Raw genomic sequence first — 18,691 nt, forward strand, 5'->3', positions numbered from 1 at the left:
TGGGGAAAACCAGCCAGATGGGCGGGGTATAAATATTATTATTATTATTATTATTATTATTATTATTATTATTATTATTATGTGCTAGTGATGTCACATTATTAGCCAATAGTTAGGTTTCTCCAGTCTAATTGGAACGACGACATCAAATATTTGCAGACCCCTTCCCCCCACTGCCCTGAACTTTCACAAGAAAGAAAAATATGTGTTTGGACGACATGATGGTGTACAAACTACGTCTACCTCCAATTTACAAGTGCTTTTTCACCTAAAGTCTGGTTACAATGCATAAGGTAGCAGCTTTGACCCAATGCTTCAACTCTTCCATTAGCATGATAAGATATGCAAGATGACCAGCAAATACTGTATATATATTAATAACTTCTGAAAACTGTGCTTTATTTCAAACCATTTAATTAGGTGTTCACTGAGTGTATAAAAAGCTTAGAAACGCTGCTTAGATTTTGGACCTAATGTCACTTTAATATGAAAGTTTCCATTGTGAACTTGGAGGAGGCTGGAATTTTACCCTCAAAAACATAGAAAACGTTCCACATCTTTTAGCAAACTAAAATGGGAAGTTCAACATTTCCTGTGATTGTCTACCATTTTATACAAAATGTTATATCTCAACAACAACTGTACAGGCTCAGTGTTTACATAATCACTATCTGCAAAGGTCTTCAGTGCTGATAGAAAGAAGCGTACTAGACGTAGTTTAGAAAACCACAAATAAGAAAGTTGTTCTAAGTTGCTTGCCTGTTTGGCTACATGATGCTAAATCATTCAAACCAGCCAATCATACACATTGGGAGCACTCTGAATCAGATTTTCATTTGTGTATGAAACTTTTTTCAGGTGTTATTTCATCACTACCAGATAATTCAGGCTGCACAGTTAGAACTTATTTGGTGCTCTTGGGCATCAAACTCACTCCCCAACCCACCCAAAATCAGACTTTTTGCAATAAGGAATGTGATGGGGAAATGCTCTAGGGATAACATTTGCTTGATTCAGTGTTGTCTAACCTCCCCACACACAAATCAGAATGAATGCGCAATAAATAGCCAACACTGTCTGATCTCCCTGCAAACTTTGTGCAAACAAATAAGAATTAAATGCCCAATGAAAAGGTCATCTGGAAGTGACCTGGGCTGTATCCAGTGCACAAACAGAAGATGCCTCCACTACTGCAATGGGATTGGATCTTCCTTTCCCTCCCACAACCTCCCACACACCCCGGGGCACCCTCAAAATCTGCTTCAAAAGTTCTGAAGACTTCTTATGAAAGAAAGAAAGAAAGAAAGAAAGAAAGAAAGAAAGAAAGAAAGAAAGAAAGAAAGAAAGAAAGCTCCCATTGGTGGCTTTCTTTCCTTGGAGGCCTTCCTTCCATGGCTGCTAGCAAGCACAAAGAGGAGCAAATTTTTGGCAGGATAGTTGCAGAAGAGATAAGGATGTTAAAGACAATAAAATGCTTTTCGTGTGCATGCACACGAAAGCTCATACCAAAATAAAAACTTAGTTGGTCTTTAAGGTGCTGCTGGAAGGAATTTTTTATTTTGTTTCAACTATGTCAGACCAACACGGCTACCTACCTGTAACAATAAAATAAGTGTATCACATGAATTGAAACATACATTATTTAGCCTCCCCCCCCCACCCTTTTTACATGGATCCAAGTACAGACTGTGTTATATTTGACCTGATTTTGATTTTTCATGCTTGCAGGTGCTGAATCCAGGGTTTTGGTTTGTGACCCTCTCAAGTTGCATTCTGTGTTGCAAAGCTAATGTTATCGTTATTGGTTAATACACAAGCATGTGTCATTTACAGCGTGCTCTCAGTCCATCTTGCAAAGATATGCACCATGCACAAATTATTATTTCTCAGGATCAATGGGGGTAATGCCCCCTAACTGGTGTGATGGCACTAGACTTGATCAAACATTAGCAAGGATAACTGAAGGCAGTAAGCATCACCTGTGAGAATATAATCATATCCATATTCTTAATTCTACCAGTACTATGAACTTCAAAAGAGGTGTGAAATTGGCTGCTTGAAAGCTGCATCTGGTTTAGTCCATTTCACAAAAAGGAAATTCCCCCCTCCCACTTTGCAACAGGCTATGTGACCACTTGGAATTATATGTGTCCGTCCTTTTACACACTATTAATAATAACAGTAATAACGTGTGTTTTTTAATATTAAAAAATCCCAAAAGAAAATCAGAAGTTTCAGATTTGGGGAGGGCTTCTTTACCATTCTAAAGATGCCTGTTATAATTACACACACGTCTTTTTCAGCGAGGCTTATTTCCATCTTGGAGCACATCAAAAGCCATCATTGGTAAAGGTACACTGCTCAAATCAAACTTTTTAAAAAATGAGCCTGGGTACCTTGATGACTAACAGCTCTGCAGTACCACTTCAACATCTACAAATAGCTATTGCCTCTACACAGCCAGCATTTAGGGATTGTGTATGCATTCAGACAGATGGACCTAGGAGTCTTTATTCAAGGACCGGATGCTCTCGTGCCCATCTGAATGGCAGATGAGGACAATATCAGGATGCACGTGGGCTGTTGCTTGCACAGTCAAAGGTGTGACTCCTCTACACAGGGTTTCCTGTGCCTTTGATTTTTCAGGAACTCTCCATCTGGTATGAAAACACCAAACTGGAAGCAGAAGATGCTCCAATGCAGGCATGCTCCATGTTGTGAGGGTGGCAATAAATGTAAGCTAGGAGAAGTCACCGAGAAATCAGAGCTTTGAAGTACAGGCTTCTGGTTCACCCCTCCAGCTCTCGTTATGCTTCTCAGTAAGTCCTGATTTCTTGTTGCACCACCTTCAAGAGGATCTGAAGCTTCAGTGTAAGAGAATCTGTAATAGTAAGGGGTTAAGATGTATAAGGGCAAGAGTATTTCATATTCTGGTGTTTCTAAAGTACAAATTATGTTTCCTCCAAAATTGGAAAAAAATAATGTGGAAACAGAACGGGATGGAATTAGGGTTACAAAAGAAGAAGAAGCAAAAATGGCACAAATTAAATATGGACAGACCTGAACCCCTTCCTCAGCCCTCTATCTGCAACATGTGGATATTAATACTGACTTATCTTAAGAAGTTATTGTAAGGATTACAAGGACATAATACATGTAAACATGTTAAACTCTCAGAAGTACCAAAATAAATAAAAAATCCTTCAGTAGCACCTTAAAGACCAACTAAGTTTTTATTTTGGTATGAGCTTTCGTGTGCATGCACGCTTTGTCAGATACACTGAAACAGAAGCCACCAGACCCTTAGGTATAGTCAGAGGGTGGGGGTGATGGGAATGTGTGAGGGACAGGGGATATCGCGAAGTCCCTCCCCTCCTGAGTTCAAGCCCGTCCCCGAGCAAAGGGGAAAGCAGGGAGAGTTCCGATTCCAGTGGGGAAGCAGGAAGTCGTGTCCGAGGCTCAGGCAAGGTAGAGGAGCCAGGGTCCCAGGTGGGACAGGAAGGGGCAAGCAAGGGGGGAAGACCCATCCCTCCAACTCCAGAATTACGCAGGAAGAGGAGGGGCAAGAGGATGGGTCTGCCAAAGCTTTTGTGTTGGAGAAAGACGCGCCAAAAGCCATTAGGAGGTTCTGAAACCGACTGACAACATCGCTCCGTGTAAATAGCAATGACTTGAGCACTGTAAATACGCAGCACCAATAAAAGAATAAAATGCAGAGCTGCGTAGCGTCGTTACTCTGAAGTAGTCCACTCCGGCCACTGTGACAGCAACCTCCTAATCATTTTTGGGCTACTTCGGAGTTGCCGGGATGAGCGTGTCCGAGGCGGAGAAGTGGCGGCAGATCGCTGAGCAAGCCCAGCTAGAACTGCAACAGCTGTCGCTGCAGGCGCAGGGAGAATTGAAGGCAGCTAAAGAGGAGACTAAGAAGGTCCAGGACGACCGGCTACAACTTGCGGAACAGGTGAGAGAGCTCCAGGAAAAAGAGCAGCATTTAAGGGCGGTGGCGGTAGACCTCCAAAACAAGCTGGATGCAGAGAAAAACAAGGCGGGAGGGGCTCCCCAAGTCCAAGTGCTGCCAGGAAGGAGAGCAGGGACCCTTGTAAGCAAGTTCAATGGAGACCCGAAGGAGTTTCAGGGCTTTGAGACTGAGATCGTGTATGCTCTTGAGCTGCACCAGAATGAGTTCCCCGATGATGAGCACAGAGTAGCGTTTATTGTGGAACATCTCACCGGAGCAGCCAGGGAGTGGCTAAGACCATTAATCGCAACCAAGAATCCTTGCATGAAAAATGTCCAACAATTTCTAGAAGGTTTGAGGACGATGTATTCGTCCGATAGTCATTTGGACCAGACTAAGGAGGAACTGCATAATTTACGCCAAGGAAATATGACAGTTCGCGCATATTGGGCGAAATTCACCATGCTGGTGCACAGACTGGGGTGGGTTTTGGATTCGCCTCCCATGCAAGCTGCGTTTTACTTGGGTTTGAGCGAGGAGGTGAAGGATGAACTCTCGAGAGGTCCAAAGCCCAGTACTATGGATCAGCTGAGCAAAGCAGCTCTGGCGGTGGGGGTGAGGCAGGAATCCCGGTGGAACGACAAGCAAGCGACGCGCGCAAAGCGGGCTTGGTTCCCACGGTCGCAGGAGAAGCCACTCCCTCAACAACCCTTTCAGGCCACGCCTGGAGCCAGCCAGGACCAGGAGCCCATGCAGATTGATAGCGCGCGCGCGCGGGCTTTTCAAACCCCAGCGGCGCCAAGACGCAAGGAGGGAAGGGGCGGGAATTGCTTTCTCTGCAACTCACCCCAGCATCTCGTCAGAGACTGCCCACATCGCAGGGAGTGGCAAGGAAAGGCGGGAACGGTGGTGCCCTCCCCCACTGACGCAGCACCACAGCAGGGAAACGGGAAAGCCTGGCTGCAGGAGACAAGGGGCAGCAGCCAGGCACAGTCAGCAGACAACAGCCCCAGCCCGCCCACCCGCACAGAGAGGTGCAGAGCCAGCCCACCCCTCCCAGAGCAGGAGTGGTTCTAGAAGTGACGCTAACGCTCCCAAATGGCTATCCCCTGACGGTCCTCGCCTTAATTGACAGTGGGGCGTCCGCCAACTTCTTCTCGAGAAGCTTTGCAGAAGAGCACCAAATCCAGCTTTTGCAGTTGGATTTTCCTCTGCACGTAGCAACCATTGACGGCAGGGAGCTGCTGGGAGGGGCCATCACACATCAAACCCCCCCCATGAGAATGACGGTGGGAAGGCACTCAGAGACACTGGCGTTCAACGTCACCACCATCTCAGACCCCCCCATCGTCTTGGGCATGAGCTGGCTGGCGCGCCACGACCCCTCCATCAGTTGGCACCAGAGGTGCATCACGTTTGGGTCAGACTTTTGTCTGGAACATTGCATGCAGCACCAACCAGGGGAGGGGCCTCCGATAGCCACGGTGGCCACCATGCATATCAAAGGGGGTGAGGCAATACCCAAGCAGTACTGGGACCTGCAGGAGGTCTTCAGCGAAGCGGAGTCCGACCACCTACCCCCGCACAGGCCTTTTGACTGCCAGATCAACCTGGTGCCAGGGGCGACGATACCCCCAGCCAAGCTGTACGCCATGTCAGACCAGGAGCTGGAGGATCTGCGCGCTTTCATCGACAAGAACCTCAAGCGGGGGTTCATAAGGGAAAGCAAGGCAGCAGGGGGCAGCCCGGTCTTCTGGGTGGACAAGAAAGACACGCAACAGCGCCGTCTTGTGGTGGACTTTAGACGGCTGAATTCGGTGACAGAGCCCGTGGCTTTCCCCATGCCCAGAGTGGATGATCTCCTGACAGCGGCACGCAGGGGCAAGATTTTCACCAAGCTGGACCTAAGGGGGGCGTACAACTTGATCAGGATCCGGGAAGGAGATGAATGGAAAACCACGATGTTCACGCCTCTGGGCTCTTTTGAATATCTGGTGATGCCCTTCGGTTTGCAAGGGGGCTCAGCATGCTTCCAGGCCTTCATGCACCACGTCCTGGGGTCCCTCCTCTTCAGGAAATGCTTGGTCTTCCTAGATGACATCCTTATCTACTCGAATGACCCAGTGCAGCATGTGAAAGATGTCAGAGAGGTGTTGCAACGCCTGAAGGAGAACCACCTGTATGTGAAGCTGGAGAAGTGCAAGTTTCACACCAAAGAGGTGGACTTCCTGGGCTACAAGCTGTCAGACAAGGGGCTGGCGATGGACAAGGACAAGGTGCAGGCCATCCTGGACTGGCACAGCCCCAGGACGCGCAAAGATGCCCAACGCCTACTAGGCTTCGCTAACTTCTACAGGAAGTTCATCAAGAACTTCTCTCGCGTTACGGCTCCCATCACGGACTGCCTGAGAGGCAAGCAGAAGTTCAAGTGGACACCAGAGGCGCAAGCAGCGTTCGAAAGCCTCAAGAGAGTGTTCGCCTCAGACCAAAACCTGTTCCATGTGGTGCAGGACGCGCCCCTACGCATTGAGACAGATGCTTCTGAAAAAGCTGTGGGCGCAATTTTGTTGCAACTGGACGCCAACAGGGAGTGGAGACCCTGTGCCTTCTTCTCCAGGAAGCTGACACAGCCTGAACGCAACTACACAGTGTTTGATAGGGAACTTCTTGCGATCTACGCTGCGTTCCAGCACTGGCGACACTTCCTGGTGGGCGCGAAGCACCCCATCCAGGTGTGCACAGACCACAAGAACCTGGAGTTCTGGAGAACTGCCAGGGTGCTCAACCAGCGGCAGATACGGTGGGCAGAGTTCTTCTCGAACTTCAACTTCTCCATCCACTACATCCCGGGGGAGCAGAATGTCAGGGCGGATGCCCTCTCCCGCAAGCCAGAGTACATGGAGGAGGAGGCGCCACCAGCCCCAAGGCACATTTTCCCCCCGTCGGCATGGTCCTGCGGAGCAGCTGTGGTGAGCGAGGCAGAACTCACAGCACTGACGGCAGCGGATGAATTTGCCAACCGCATCTTCAGAGAACTGAGAGGGGGGAGGGAGCAGGCAAAAGACTTTGCAGAACGCAGAGGGCTGCTTTTCTACAAGGGTGCGCTGTACCTACCCACCACCCAGCTTCGACGTACGGTCCTCAAGCAGATGCACGACAACCCTACAGCGGGGCATTTTGGAAGGGACAAAACCGCTCACCTAGTCATGAGACACTTCTGGTGGCCAGGGGTGCGGGAAGATGTTCGAGACTATGTAAGGGGCTGTACCACCTGCCAGCGGGCGAAGGTGGTCAGAGCAGCGCCACCAGGGTTGCTGGAGCCCTTAGCCACACCACACAGGCCGTGGGAAGTGGTGTCCATGGACTTCATCACAGATCTGCCTTCGTCCAGGGGTAAGACTGCAGTGTTGGTGGTGGTGGACCTTATGTCCAAAATGTGTCACTTTATACCGTGTGCCAGGGCAGTCTCGGCAGAAGAGACAGCCAAACTGTTTGTTGATCACATTTTCAGACTGCATGGATTACCTTTAAGGGTTATTTCGGATCGTGGCCGCCAATTTGTTTCCAGGTTCTGGCGGCGGCTCATGAACCTCCTGCAGGTGGAGGTCAGCTTGTCGACGGCTAGACACCCGCAGACCAACGGACAAGCGGAGAGGGTCAACGCCATTCTGCAGCAGTACCTGAGATGCTACGTCAGCCAGCGGCAAACGGACTGGGTGGATCGCTTGCCACTAGCAGAATTTGCCTACAACAATGCAGTGCACGTCTCCACAGGGGTGTCGCCCTTTAAGGCCAATTACGGGCGCGACCTCAGATCTTTCCCAGAGAGGGAGAGGGAGGAGGAGGAGGAGGAGGGCCCACAGGCTGAGGATTGGGCAGAGGAACTGGAGACGGTGCACCAGCAGCTCAGAGAACACTTGGAGAGGGCCAAGGAAGCGTACAAAAAGGGGGCAGATCGCCACAGGCGACAAGGGGAGGTCATCAGGGTGGGGGACAAGGTGTGGTTGTCCTCGGAGGGCCTTCCCACCAGAGGGAGGTGCAAAAAGCTGGCACCCAAAAGGCTGGGCCCCTTCACGGTCACGCAACAGGTAAACCCGGTGGCATACAGGCTGGCACTGCCAGAGGACATGAGGGTGCATCCAGTGTTTCATAGATCGCTGCTGTCGCCGTACAGGGAAAGCAGCAGGCTCCGAGACGGCGAACAAACCCCCGAGGGAGGGGGGGAGAGGGAAGGCAGGGAGCAACTTAATGAGGCCACGGCCATCCTGGATTCAAGGTGGGGGGTGGGGGGACTGGAGTACCTCATGGCATGGGAGGATGCTCCACAGTCCCAGAATGAATGGGTCCCAGCCACTCAGATACAGGAGGAATTCTTGGTGGAAGAATTTCACGCCCTCTTTCCCCACAGACCCAAGCCCTGGCACATGGAAAGGGAGGGGGAGGAGGAGGAGGCACGGGAGAGCAGCTCACCATGGCGCTGGGAAGCGGAGTTTGAGGAATCAGAGGATGAGGTATGGGTGTCACCGAGATCCACCCAGTCAGAGGAAGGAGCAGATTGGCAGAACGTTTTTACCCCCACCAGCTCTGACGCCACGGACTTTTTGGGATTCCCGTCCGCCCAGGCGGAAGGGGGGGGCTCGCAGGACTGGGGGGAGGTATTCACACCAACGGGCTCGGAGAGCACTGAGTTCTTAGGCTTCCAGTCGTCACCGACACATGGGGGGGGCCTGGGGAGGGGTGAAGGAGAGCTTGGGAGGGGGGTGGATGTGAGGGACAGGGGATATCGCGAAGTCCCTCCCCTCCTGAGTTCAAGCCCGTCCCCGAGCAAAGGGGAAAGCAGGGAGAGTTCCGATTCCAGTGGGGAAGCAGGAAGTCGTGTCCGAGGCTCAGGCAAGGTAGAGGAGCCAGGGTCCCAGGTGGGACAGGAAGGGGCAAGCAAGGGGGGAAGACCCATCCCTCCAACTCCAGAATTACGCAGGAAGAGGAGGGGCAAGAGGATGGGTCTGCCAAAGCTTTTGTGTTGGAGAAAGACGCGCCAAAAGCCATTAGGAGGTTCTGAAACCGACTGACAACATCGCTCCGTGTAAATAGCAATGACTTGAGCACTGTAAATACGCAGCACCAATAAAAGAATAAAATGCAGAGCTGCGTAGCGTCGTTACTCTGAAGTAGTCCACTCCGGCCACTGTGACAGAATGGGTGATGGGCTGATAGGAGTGGTAAACCTGTTGATGACTGTTAATGACTGCAATTGGTCTCAGAAGTACTTTATGGATGCTCTAGCATCATTATTAATATAATTATTTGATTGCTCAGAACAGGGCTACTTGGAAATGGCCCCATAATATTGGACGGTAAGTTCGCAATTCCATTTCTCCCTCTCTAGAAGTTGGCATATGGCTTGTAGCTGGAATCTCAATTGCTTGGACAAGGTGCTCCTCTTTGTTTTTCCTCATCCCCCTCCCAAGTTAACATTTCCCTTTGGGCTTCTTTTAATTCCCCTTTGATCAAAGGAACTCAAAATATTGATTTCATTGTAAAAACAACAACAACAAACAAACCCCCAAAGCAGAGCATTTTCTAGGTAATTTGAAAAAGCTCAAAAATATAATTAATGAAGCTGCAAATTAAACACACCACGGCAGCCATGCCTTCCCCACTGACATTTTTTTAAGCACTGGATTTTTTCCCATTCCATAATAAGCAATTGGAAACACAACAGGAGCTGTTAGGGGTACCCCATAATACTCATTTCGCATTTGTAAGGACACATCTTTCAGTGTGTCAGTACCCACACATTGGAACTCCCTGCTGATTGACATTTTTTGTCTAGCCAAGACCCATATATACAATGTTGATGTGTGTTTTTATCTGCTTTTAGCTTATCGTTGGTTTAAATTATTTTTGAATGTTTTAAATATCTGTTTGTAACTGGTTCTTACTGATAGTTTTGTAGTTTTATTCTTTTCTTTATGCTGCATCGATAACCAGCCAATAATAAATCTCCCCCTGATTCCTGAGGGAATACAGCTCTCAACAGCCAGATCAAGCTCTGGCTATGCAGCGATCTTTAAAGAATACCATACTGAATATGATCATTCAAAATTACCCAGCAGTTTCTACTCACAGAATGTGGTGCCGCAACACTTTGGCATTGGCCTGTGGATGAGCAAATAGTAAACGGGAAACCCGCTTAAAACCATGGCACAGCCAATGCTGATATTTACTGGGTCCGAGTAGAAAGACATCGCCACAGTGAAAAGGCAAATGATTGTAAAAGAAACAGGAACGAAGAGCGGAACCTGGAAAGGAGACAAGAGTTTCAAAAGTGGAGTTACTTTTACAAGTGGGCCCCGAAAGGCTGAGGACGTTTGCAGGTGGATCTCACTTCTAAACATTTGAGAAGCAAAAGGACTGGAGGAAAATGAAAGCTCCTAGAGAAAGACGCATATACCTGGTAGGGTTGCCAGACTCAATAGAGGACAGGACTTCTGTGCCTTTAATTGCCCTGCTCTCTTTTGAGTCTGGAAACCTTAAAGAGAAACCAGCAGACCCTTTGTTTAATTTCCAAGCAAAGGGTCTGCTGGTTTCTCTTTAAGGTTTCCAGACTCAAAAGAGAGCAGGGCAATTAAAGGCACAGAAGTCCTGTCCTCTATTGAGTCTGGCAACCCTAATACCTGGAGGTATTTGCAGTGCAAATAAAAGGCCTTTGACCCATGACAAAGGACTGAATGTAATTGTTAGAACTCTAATTAAAATGTTTCTTTGGGTGGGTTGAAAATCTAACACACCAAATGAGAGCTTTCCCTACACAATGTGTGGTCCAAGTCCCAAGTTCTACAGGGATATCTTTGAGAGGAAAACAAGGTAATTGGGAGTTTAAGCTTACAATTCCGCTCCTCTGCCATGCACATCCTCGGATCCTACATAAGGAATCTTATTATTTCCAGATGGGCACAGGAGCTGCATGTACTTAATCTGTGCACCCAAGTTTTGAGAAGAAAAGCTCCATATGATAAGGTTACCAAATGTCCCCGTTTCCCGGGGACAGTCCCCGGATTTACAAATCAGTCCCCTGACAAAATCCATCTATTTAGTAGGAAGTTGAAAAGTGTCCCCAGATTCGTTGAAAAAAATCGGGTAACCTTACCATATGAATGAGACATGCAAGCATTCTTTTGCTTTAAAAGGTGTGGAAATAAGGGTTCTGGCTTATGTCCACAAGGCGGCAGTAGATGTACATATTATAAGCACTGGTCTTCTCGAATTTAATTTGTATTGTTTCTTCTTGGTGTTTTTTCCCCTTCCCAGTTTTGTGAGCGGCTAAAAGAATCAGCAAAGCATTACCCCGCATTTCCGAAGTGCTCTTTGGTAGTGGCTATGAAGACATACCAAGAGCATGTTATTCCTGAATATGGAAAATAAGGTAGCTGGGTGAAAAAGGGAATCCTGGGCTCTTGCACCTTTAATAGTGACGTAGAAGATGGAACTTCAGCTGGTGTGGATTCTCTTGCAAGCGACACCTGCTGACATTTCTTTTTCTATACATACAGCTATTAAAGGTACAGGAGTCCTGTTCTCTTTTCACATCTGGTCACCCAAAGAACGATAATGAAAAGCCAACCTGGGACACTTTGGAAGTAGGGCGAATATTTCTTCTCTAAGCAAACAAGCAATTCATGTTTGTTGTTTATTTGCATACATAGCTCTCCTCCCTAGGGGCGGAGGAGAAATTCAGTTCGGTATGCATTTAAAGCAGAATCTCTCAAATTCACACTTTCTCCGAATAATGTGTACAAAAAAAAGGACATATCGGGGGAGTGTGCGCATTAAATGAAGACATTGGGGGAAATGACATACAAAAATCCATTATATTATGGGAAAGAACTTGCAACAATGTGTACATTAGGAAAAAGTGCATCTAAAAATGGGCTTCTTAGGAGAAAATTGCCCTAAAATGCTAAGAATTTTCATGAGGTTTTGTTTTTTAAAAAAATGCAAATTACTGCAGAACATAGAAAACTAAATTTAATAATGGAGAAATGAGAAACTGAGAGATGCAAAATTGGCAGATCTTTCCATCCCTACTCTGCCCCCCTCCCTCACAACAACCCCCAGTCAGACTGAGAGGGAGTGTGCCTGGCTGGAGATCACAAGATGCTGTAAACAGCTCAGAGATGCCTATGATGCTCTAAACCAGGCATCCCCAAACTTCGGCCCTCCAGATGTTTTGGACTACAATTCCCATCCTCCCCGACCACTGGTCTTGTTAGCTAGGGATCATGGGAGTTGTAGGCCAAAACATCTGGAGGGCTGCAGTTTGGGGGTGCCTGCACTGCCAAGAGATTTCTTTGAAATATGGAGCACGATATTTTAAAATGTCTGAGTGGGAGGGTTGAACAAAATGAAAAAAATTCCTTCCAATAGCACCTTAGAGACCAACCAATGACAAACTTAGTTGGTCTCTAATGGAAGGACTATTTTAATTTTGTTTCAACTACGTCAGACCAACATGGCTACCTACCTTTAAATAGGTCTTCAGGGTCCTAGTCCAACAGCCTTAACCACTTAACCCTGTTTCTGGTCATTTGTTGATGGGTGTTATATTTGTTGGGCATACTCTGAGGTGGGATCTGAACCAGCGATCACTTGGCTCACAGCTCCAGCTCTTAACTACTTACTCTTACTTATTAGCACAGAGAGCTGGGTCCAAGTACATACCTGGTCTAAATAAGGAGCAAAAGAGAGTCATGGGAGAAAACAGGCTAGCAAACCCTTACCTTGAATGGGCTTGTGATCTCAGGATGTCGGCAGCGGTGAACTATCAGCCCAAGGGTGGCTAATCCTATGAAGAGCCACCGGGAGAAGCTGAAGAAGTTCAGCAGGTGGTAGATATCTCCCACACAGATCATGGCTGTGACCAAAGGGAACTGAGGGGTGCAAAAGTAGGTGAAATAGATTGAGTAAACCACCATCTCAGATTTAACACACAGACGTAGCTGAAGACCTAGAACAGGTATGGGGAATTTGTGGCCTTTCAGATGTTGCTGGACTGCAAGTTTCTGCACACACTCCCGTTTTCTGTGCACCCAGTGTGCTTCCACTCCTGGTTTGGGAAGCAGCGTGCACAAAACGTTAGCCAGAATCCATATCCTGTAGTTTCTTAGGAAACACTGCGCCCTGCCCCCCAAAACAAGCTTCAATCTGAATTGAGAAAAAGAATGACCTGGCTGCATTTTAAGCCAGTAATGTGTACCCAGCCTTTTAGAGTAGGCCCATTGAGACCGACAGTCCTTAAATTACTCATGGGTATCTTAAGAGCCAGTGTGGTGCAGTGGTTAAGAGCAGTAGACTCATAATCTGGGGAACCGGGTTCGCGTCTCCGCTCCTCCAAATGCAGCTACTGGGTAAAGGTAAAGGTAAAGGGGCCCCTGACCATCAGGTCCAGTCGTGTCCAACTCTGGGGTTGCGGCGCTCATCTCGCTCTATAGGCCGAGGGAGCCGGCGTTTGTCCGCAGACAGCTTCCGGGTCATGTGGCCAGCATGACAAAGCTGCTTCTGGCGAACCAGAGCAGCGCACAAAAACGTCGTTTACCTTCCCGCCGGAGCGGTCCCTATTTATCTACTTGCACTTTGATGTGCTTTCGAACTGCTAGGTGGGCAGGAGCTGGGACTGAGCAACGGGAGCTCACCCCGTTGCAGGGATTCAAACTGCCGACCTTCTGATCAGCAAGCCCTAGACTCTGTGGTTTAACCCACAGTGCCACCTGGGTCCCTGCTGGGTAACCTTGGGCTAGTCACACTTCTCTGAAATCTCTCAGCCTCACTCACCTCACAGAGTGTTTGTTGTGGGGGAGGAAGGGAAAGGAGAATGTTAGCCGCTTTGAGACTCCTTCAGGTAGTGATAAAGCGGGATATCAAACCCAGCATTTCAGTGGGTCTACTCTAAGAATGACTAGGATGGAGTCAACCCATATTCTTACCATCAACATGACTGCTGGTAGGGGTGTATGTCTTTGAATATGGATCATGGAGAAGAGGGGAGGCCATTGCCCTTCTCTTGAAGCCACAAACAAGGTCCTAGAAGGAGAAAATCAATAAGCAGTGGAAGAACGCAATGAATCGGTCTGCAGGGGTGGGGAACCTCTAGTAGAGATGCTCAGTGCTGGGGTTCTCTTCCTCAGTTTCATGCTTTGCCCTTCCAGATGTAATTGGACTACAACTCCCATCAGCCCCAGCCAGAACAGCAAATGGTCAGGGGGGATGGGAGCTATAGTCAAGCCCCAATTGGAGGGTCACATGTCCCCCAGCCCTGATATGTAGCATGTAGTTCATCCCTCAACAAGATTAAAAAAAGAGGTCGCTGACCTTGAAAATGTAAAGATTCCTCCATTCATGGTCCCAAAGCAAGACAAGGAAACCAGGATAGGCACCATTGAGATAACACTCCGGCAAGCTTTGTGTGCAAAGCTCTGGAAGAAAAGGCATGTTTGTGTTCAGAAATGTGAGGTTTATAATTATTGGTGAAGGAAAACCACTGAGTAGCCTTCAGTGAAAGCAGGCGTGATATGCTACAGAGCTCTGTTTCATTCTGATTTCATATTTACTTCTTGTTCTCCATACCTCCCAAATCCCTGATTTTCTCTTGTCTTATTCATTTTACAAAAGGCTTAGAGACATTATTACAAGGCCCTATCAGCACTATGGGTTTCCCAAACTTGGGTCTCTAGCAGCTTTTAGACTCCAGCTCCCATCATACCAGGCATGATGGAAATTGTAGTCCCAAAACAGCTGGAGACATACATTTAGAGCATCGCCGTGTCACTTTAAATAGTCATGGCTTCCCCAAAGAGTCCTGGGAACCGTAGTTTGTAAAGGGCAATGAAAGTTGAAGGGAGACCCTAATTCCATTCACAGAGCTACAATTCCTAGAGCTCCCTGGGAAGAGGGATTGACTCTTAAATCTCTCAGGGAACTGTAGATCTGTGAGGGGACTTGAATCAGCACCACCAATAGGCAAGGCTGCTGGGAGCTGAAGTCCAACAACATCTGGAGGGCCACAGATTCCCTTCTCCCAGCTTATGAAGGACTGAACTAGAGATGGGCGAATCTGTCCATTTCAGTTTCTCAAATTTTCCGTCTTGTTCAGCTCTCCACATTTACACATTCCTTTGAGAATTCTTTTATAGATATACAGTGGTGCCTCGCTTAACGAATGCCCTGCTTAACTAAATTTCCGCTTAACGAAAGGTTTTTTCTAGTGGAGGTTGCCTCGCTAGACGAATTCGTTCCTATGGGCAAAAAAAAAAATCAAAAAAAAAAATTCAATGCATTCCTATGGGATTCGCTAGACGAATTTTTCGTTATAAGAAAAGACCCGTGGAACGAATTAAATTCGTCTAGCGAGGCACCACTGTATATAGAAGTCCTCCTGGAAATTCGCCAGCATTTTAATGCAATTTTCTCCCAATAGATGTGTTCCTTGCAGTTTTGCCTAATATATACATTTCTGCAAAGCAATCCCCCCTAAAATAATGCCTGTTTGTGTGTTGGGTTGTTAATGCTGTGAGCCGCTCCATCATAGTCTCAGGTTGTCTATATGTGTAACTAAACCCTATATCATAAAGACACCACAGTCTCTACTGGCCCTCATTCCAAGGCAACTGAACCCTGGAGCCCTCGGATTCTCGCACTGCTCAGAGACTGGGGTGGCGCACATACAATGGAGACTTCTCAATGACCAAATAACTCCTCATTCTGCAGAGGCTGAATTTAATTGCCACTGTCTTACATTCCTACTGAAAACTGAAGCCTCTTGGGGACGAAGGGGAATTAATCTGATATTAACTACAACATTGGCTTTCAACTCACCACAGCTACTGCCTGGGAGGCCAGAACATCTGCTGCTGTCAGTACCGTGTAATAGGAAACATTAGTAAGCATATAACCCACAATCACAGTGATCACAGACACAATCACTGCCAGAGGAATATTTCTACAAACAAAATGGGGAGGGGGAGAGAAAAGGACAGTCAGTACAACTGTTCCCATGTAAATGCACAATTTCATTGTATTGTTATTATGTCTATATATGGAGCCTGAAGCCAGTGCCTTGTTAGGCTATGGAATAATCCACCCCTGTTCAAAACAGCTTCAGAAAAACATTAAGCAGGGTCAAATACATATATTTTTAAACTGGTCTTTTGACTCACCGCTCTGGCTTCACTAGTTCTTCCCGCACAAAACTAGTTTGAAACCTGCATTGTGGGAGGGAAAGGAACAGATTTCAGTGGCCCTGACAGTTTATAAGTGAATATAAAAATGTATGTCACCTATGCATACCATCCTGAGTAGGCAAACATCCCTGCATAAAAAGCCAAAGGGAGCTTGTCCAAAGCGAGGGTCTCAGCGTTGAAAGCATCCTGGAAATTTTCTGTATGGCCTAAAGAAAAGCATACCGTTAGAAAGCAAAGTATGATAAAAATAGGCACATTCCTAAGATAGTTTTTTTTTTTTTTAAGTTTTTATTGAGGATTTTCTTGGTTTACAAAGGTAATGCAGTCTCATATTTTTTTTTCCATTGTTATACATCAATCTTGCTTGTTGAGACATTAGGAGGAAGGGGGGTAGAGGTGGGTGGGGTGGGTGGGTGGGGTGGGATGCCTATGTTTCTGTTTTCCTAGATATATGTAGGCGTTCAGTGTCAGCGTTGTTTGTGCGGGTTCTCTGTTGTTCGCTTGTACTCCTTTGTTGCCGAGAGAGGATGGGGGTTGGCGTAGGGTGTGGTTGTTCATTTTTGGATGGCTGTGGTGGTCTTTGGTTTCTTGTGTGAGTGGGTTGGGTGGGTGTTTTGGTTAGTTTAACCATATTGATTTGAATGCTGACGGTGGATTTTTGTCATTATCCTGTTGGGCTGTGTAAGTGATGAAGGGGAACCATACTGGGGTGAATGTGTCTTCTTCTGTTTGTCCCCGTGCTAGTTTCAGCTTACTGGTTAGTTTTTCTAGTAGGGCCGTTTCCCATACTACTTGATACCATTGGTCCATGTTTGCTCCTGACAGGTCTTTCCAGTGTCTGGTTATGATGTTTCTGGTTGCTGACAATAGGTGGGTTATGAGTTCTTTGTAATCTGCGTGGGCGTTGTTGTCTTGAAAGATGTTTAATAAGGCCAGTTCTGGGGTGATTTCTAGTACTTGCTTGGTTATCTTACAAATTTCTCTTATGGTTATTGTCCAGAATGATTGGATTTTGGGGCATTCCCACCACATGTGGAGGTATGTTCCTGTGGAGGTGCACCCTCTCCAGCATTTTGGTGGGGTTCCTGGGTGTATTAGTGCTAGTTTTCTTGGGGTTAGGTACCACCTGTAGGTTAGTTTCATGGAGAGTTCTTTTCTTTTTGTTGATATGGATTTGAAGGGGGGTTTAGACCACATTTTGGTCCACTGGGTGGGGTTTATTTCATATCCTATGTCATCCTCCCATTGTTGTTTGATAGCGTTTAGGGGGTTCGTGGGGCTTTTGAGTAGTATTTTGTATATTGCGGATACCAGTCCTTTGCCGTGTCCCTTTGTCGTTAGTAGGAGGTTTTCAAATGTTGTAGGGAGTCTGGTTGCCGCTGATTTTATTGCTGGATTGTTTAGGAGTGTATGGATTTGGTTTTGTGCCAACCAGGGTATTTGGGTGTCTTCTAGTTTGGTTTGTATTTCTTGTGCTGACAGGGGTTTGTTGTTTTTATAGAAGTCGGTTAGGCGATATAGGCCTTTGGTTTGCCAGGTTTTTATTTGGAGGTTTTGTGCTGCATGGTGGAATACTGGGTGGTAGGTCAGGGGAATTAGTGGGGACGGGGTTGGGCACAGTTTGCCTATTTCTGTTTTCCATGCTCTGAACATGGTTTGTGTGTACCTGGTAAGCTTTGTGGGGATTTTCCTTATTTTGTTTGGGAGGAGTGGGTATGCCGTGGTGCTGATATTTTCGATTGTCTCCCTCTCAAGGTGTGTCCATTGTTTTGTCTCATCTTCTAGTATATATGGGATTATATGTCGTATTTGGTTGGCACTGTAATATGCTTGTATGTTGGGGATCCCCCAACCTCCTTCTGAGGTGGGGAGGTGCAGGTATTTGGTGCTTACTCTTGGTTTTTTGTGTGAGAAGATAAAGGAGTGTAGTTTTCGTTGCCATCTTTGAAGCTGGGTTGGGGGTATCCAGATTGGGAGGGTTTGGAATAGGTAGGTTAGTTTCGGGAGGGTGATCATTTTGATCGTGGCTATCTTGTCTGAGAGGGTGAAGTTCATGCTGCTCCATCTCTTTAGGTCTTTGTTTATTTGTTGCCACAGGGGTTTGTAGTTGTGTAGGTATAATTTGTTGAGGTTTTTGGTTATTTGTACCCCTAGATATCTAAATTTGGTATGACAGAGTTTTATCTTGGTGGTGTTGGTGAGTTTTCTTTGAATATGTGGGGGGGTGTTGAAGCACATGGCTTCTGATTTTGTAAAGTTTACTCGTAGTCCCGACACTGTTGCGAAAGTGTTGAGTTCTCTGATTAGGGAAGTTGCAGTGTTTAAGGGATCTGGTGTTGTGACCATTAGGTCGTCAGCGAATAGCCCTAGTTTGTAGGTTCTGCCTTTTATTTCCATTCCCTTGATGTCTGGGGCTGCTCGAATACGTATTGCTAGGGGTTCCAGAGCCAGGATAAAGAGGAAAGGTGACAGTGGGCATCCTTGCTTTGTGCCTCTT

At 47.0% G+C, this 18,691-nt stretch overlaps 1 protein-coding gene across 10 annotated transcripts in view; it reads right to left on the reverse strand.

Annotated features, from left to right (window-relative positions):
* Positions 1-869: 869 nt before the first annotated feature.
* Positions 870-18,691, reverse strand: part of LOC118091309 (cystine/glutamate transporter-like) — a 43,329-nt gene continuing 25,507 nt past the window's right edge. For all 10 annotated transcript variants that reach the window (XM_035128155.2, XM_035128156.2, XM_060279926.1 and 7 more), the window contains 8 exons: positions 16,301-16,400; positions 16,171-16,215; positions 15,830-15,953; positions 14,327-14,430; positions 13,942-14,038; positions 12,739-12,888; positions 10,086-10,260; positions 870-2,881 (listed from right to left, as the gene is read on the reverse strand). In XM_035128155.2, the coding sequence (XP_034984046.2) occupies positions 2,817-2,881; positions 10,086-10,260; positions 12,739-12,888; positions 13,942-14,038; positions 14,327-14,430; positions 15,830-15,953; positions 16,171-16,215; positions 16,301-16,400 (860 nt within the window). In that variant the 3' untranslated portion in view covers positions 870-2,816. The remainder of the gene's footprint in view (positions 2,882-10,085; positions 10,261-12,738; positions 12,889-13,941; positions 14,039-14,326; positions 14,431-15,829; positions 15,954-16,170; positions 16,216-16,300; positions 16,401-18,691) is intronic.

This window comes from Zootoca vivipara, chromosome 10 (genome assembly GCF_963506605.1).
Source record: "Zootoca vivipara chromosome 10, rZooViv1.1, whole genome shotgun sequence".
Lineage (NCBI taxonomy): Eukaryota > Metazoa > Chordata > Lepidosauria > Squamata > Lacertidae > Zootoca > Zootoca vivipara.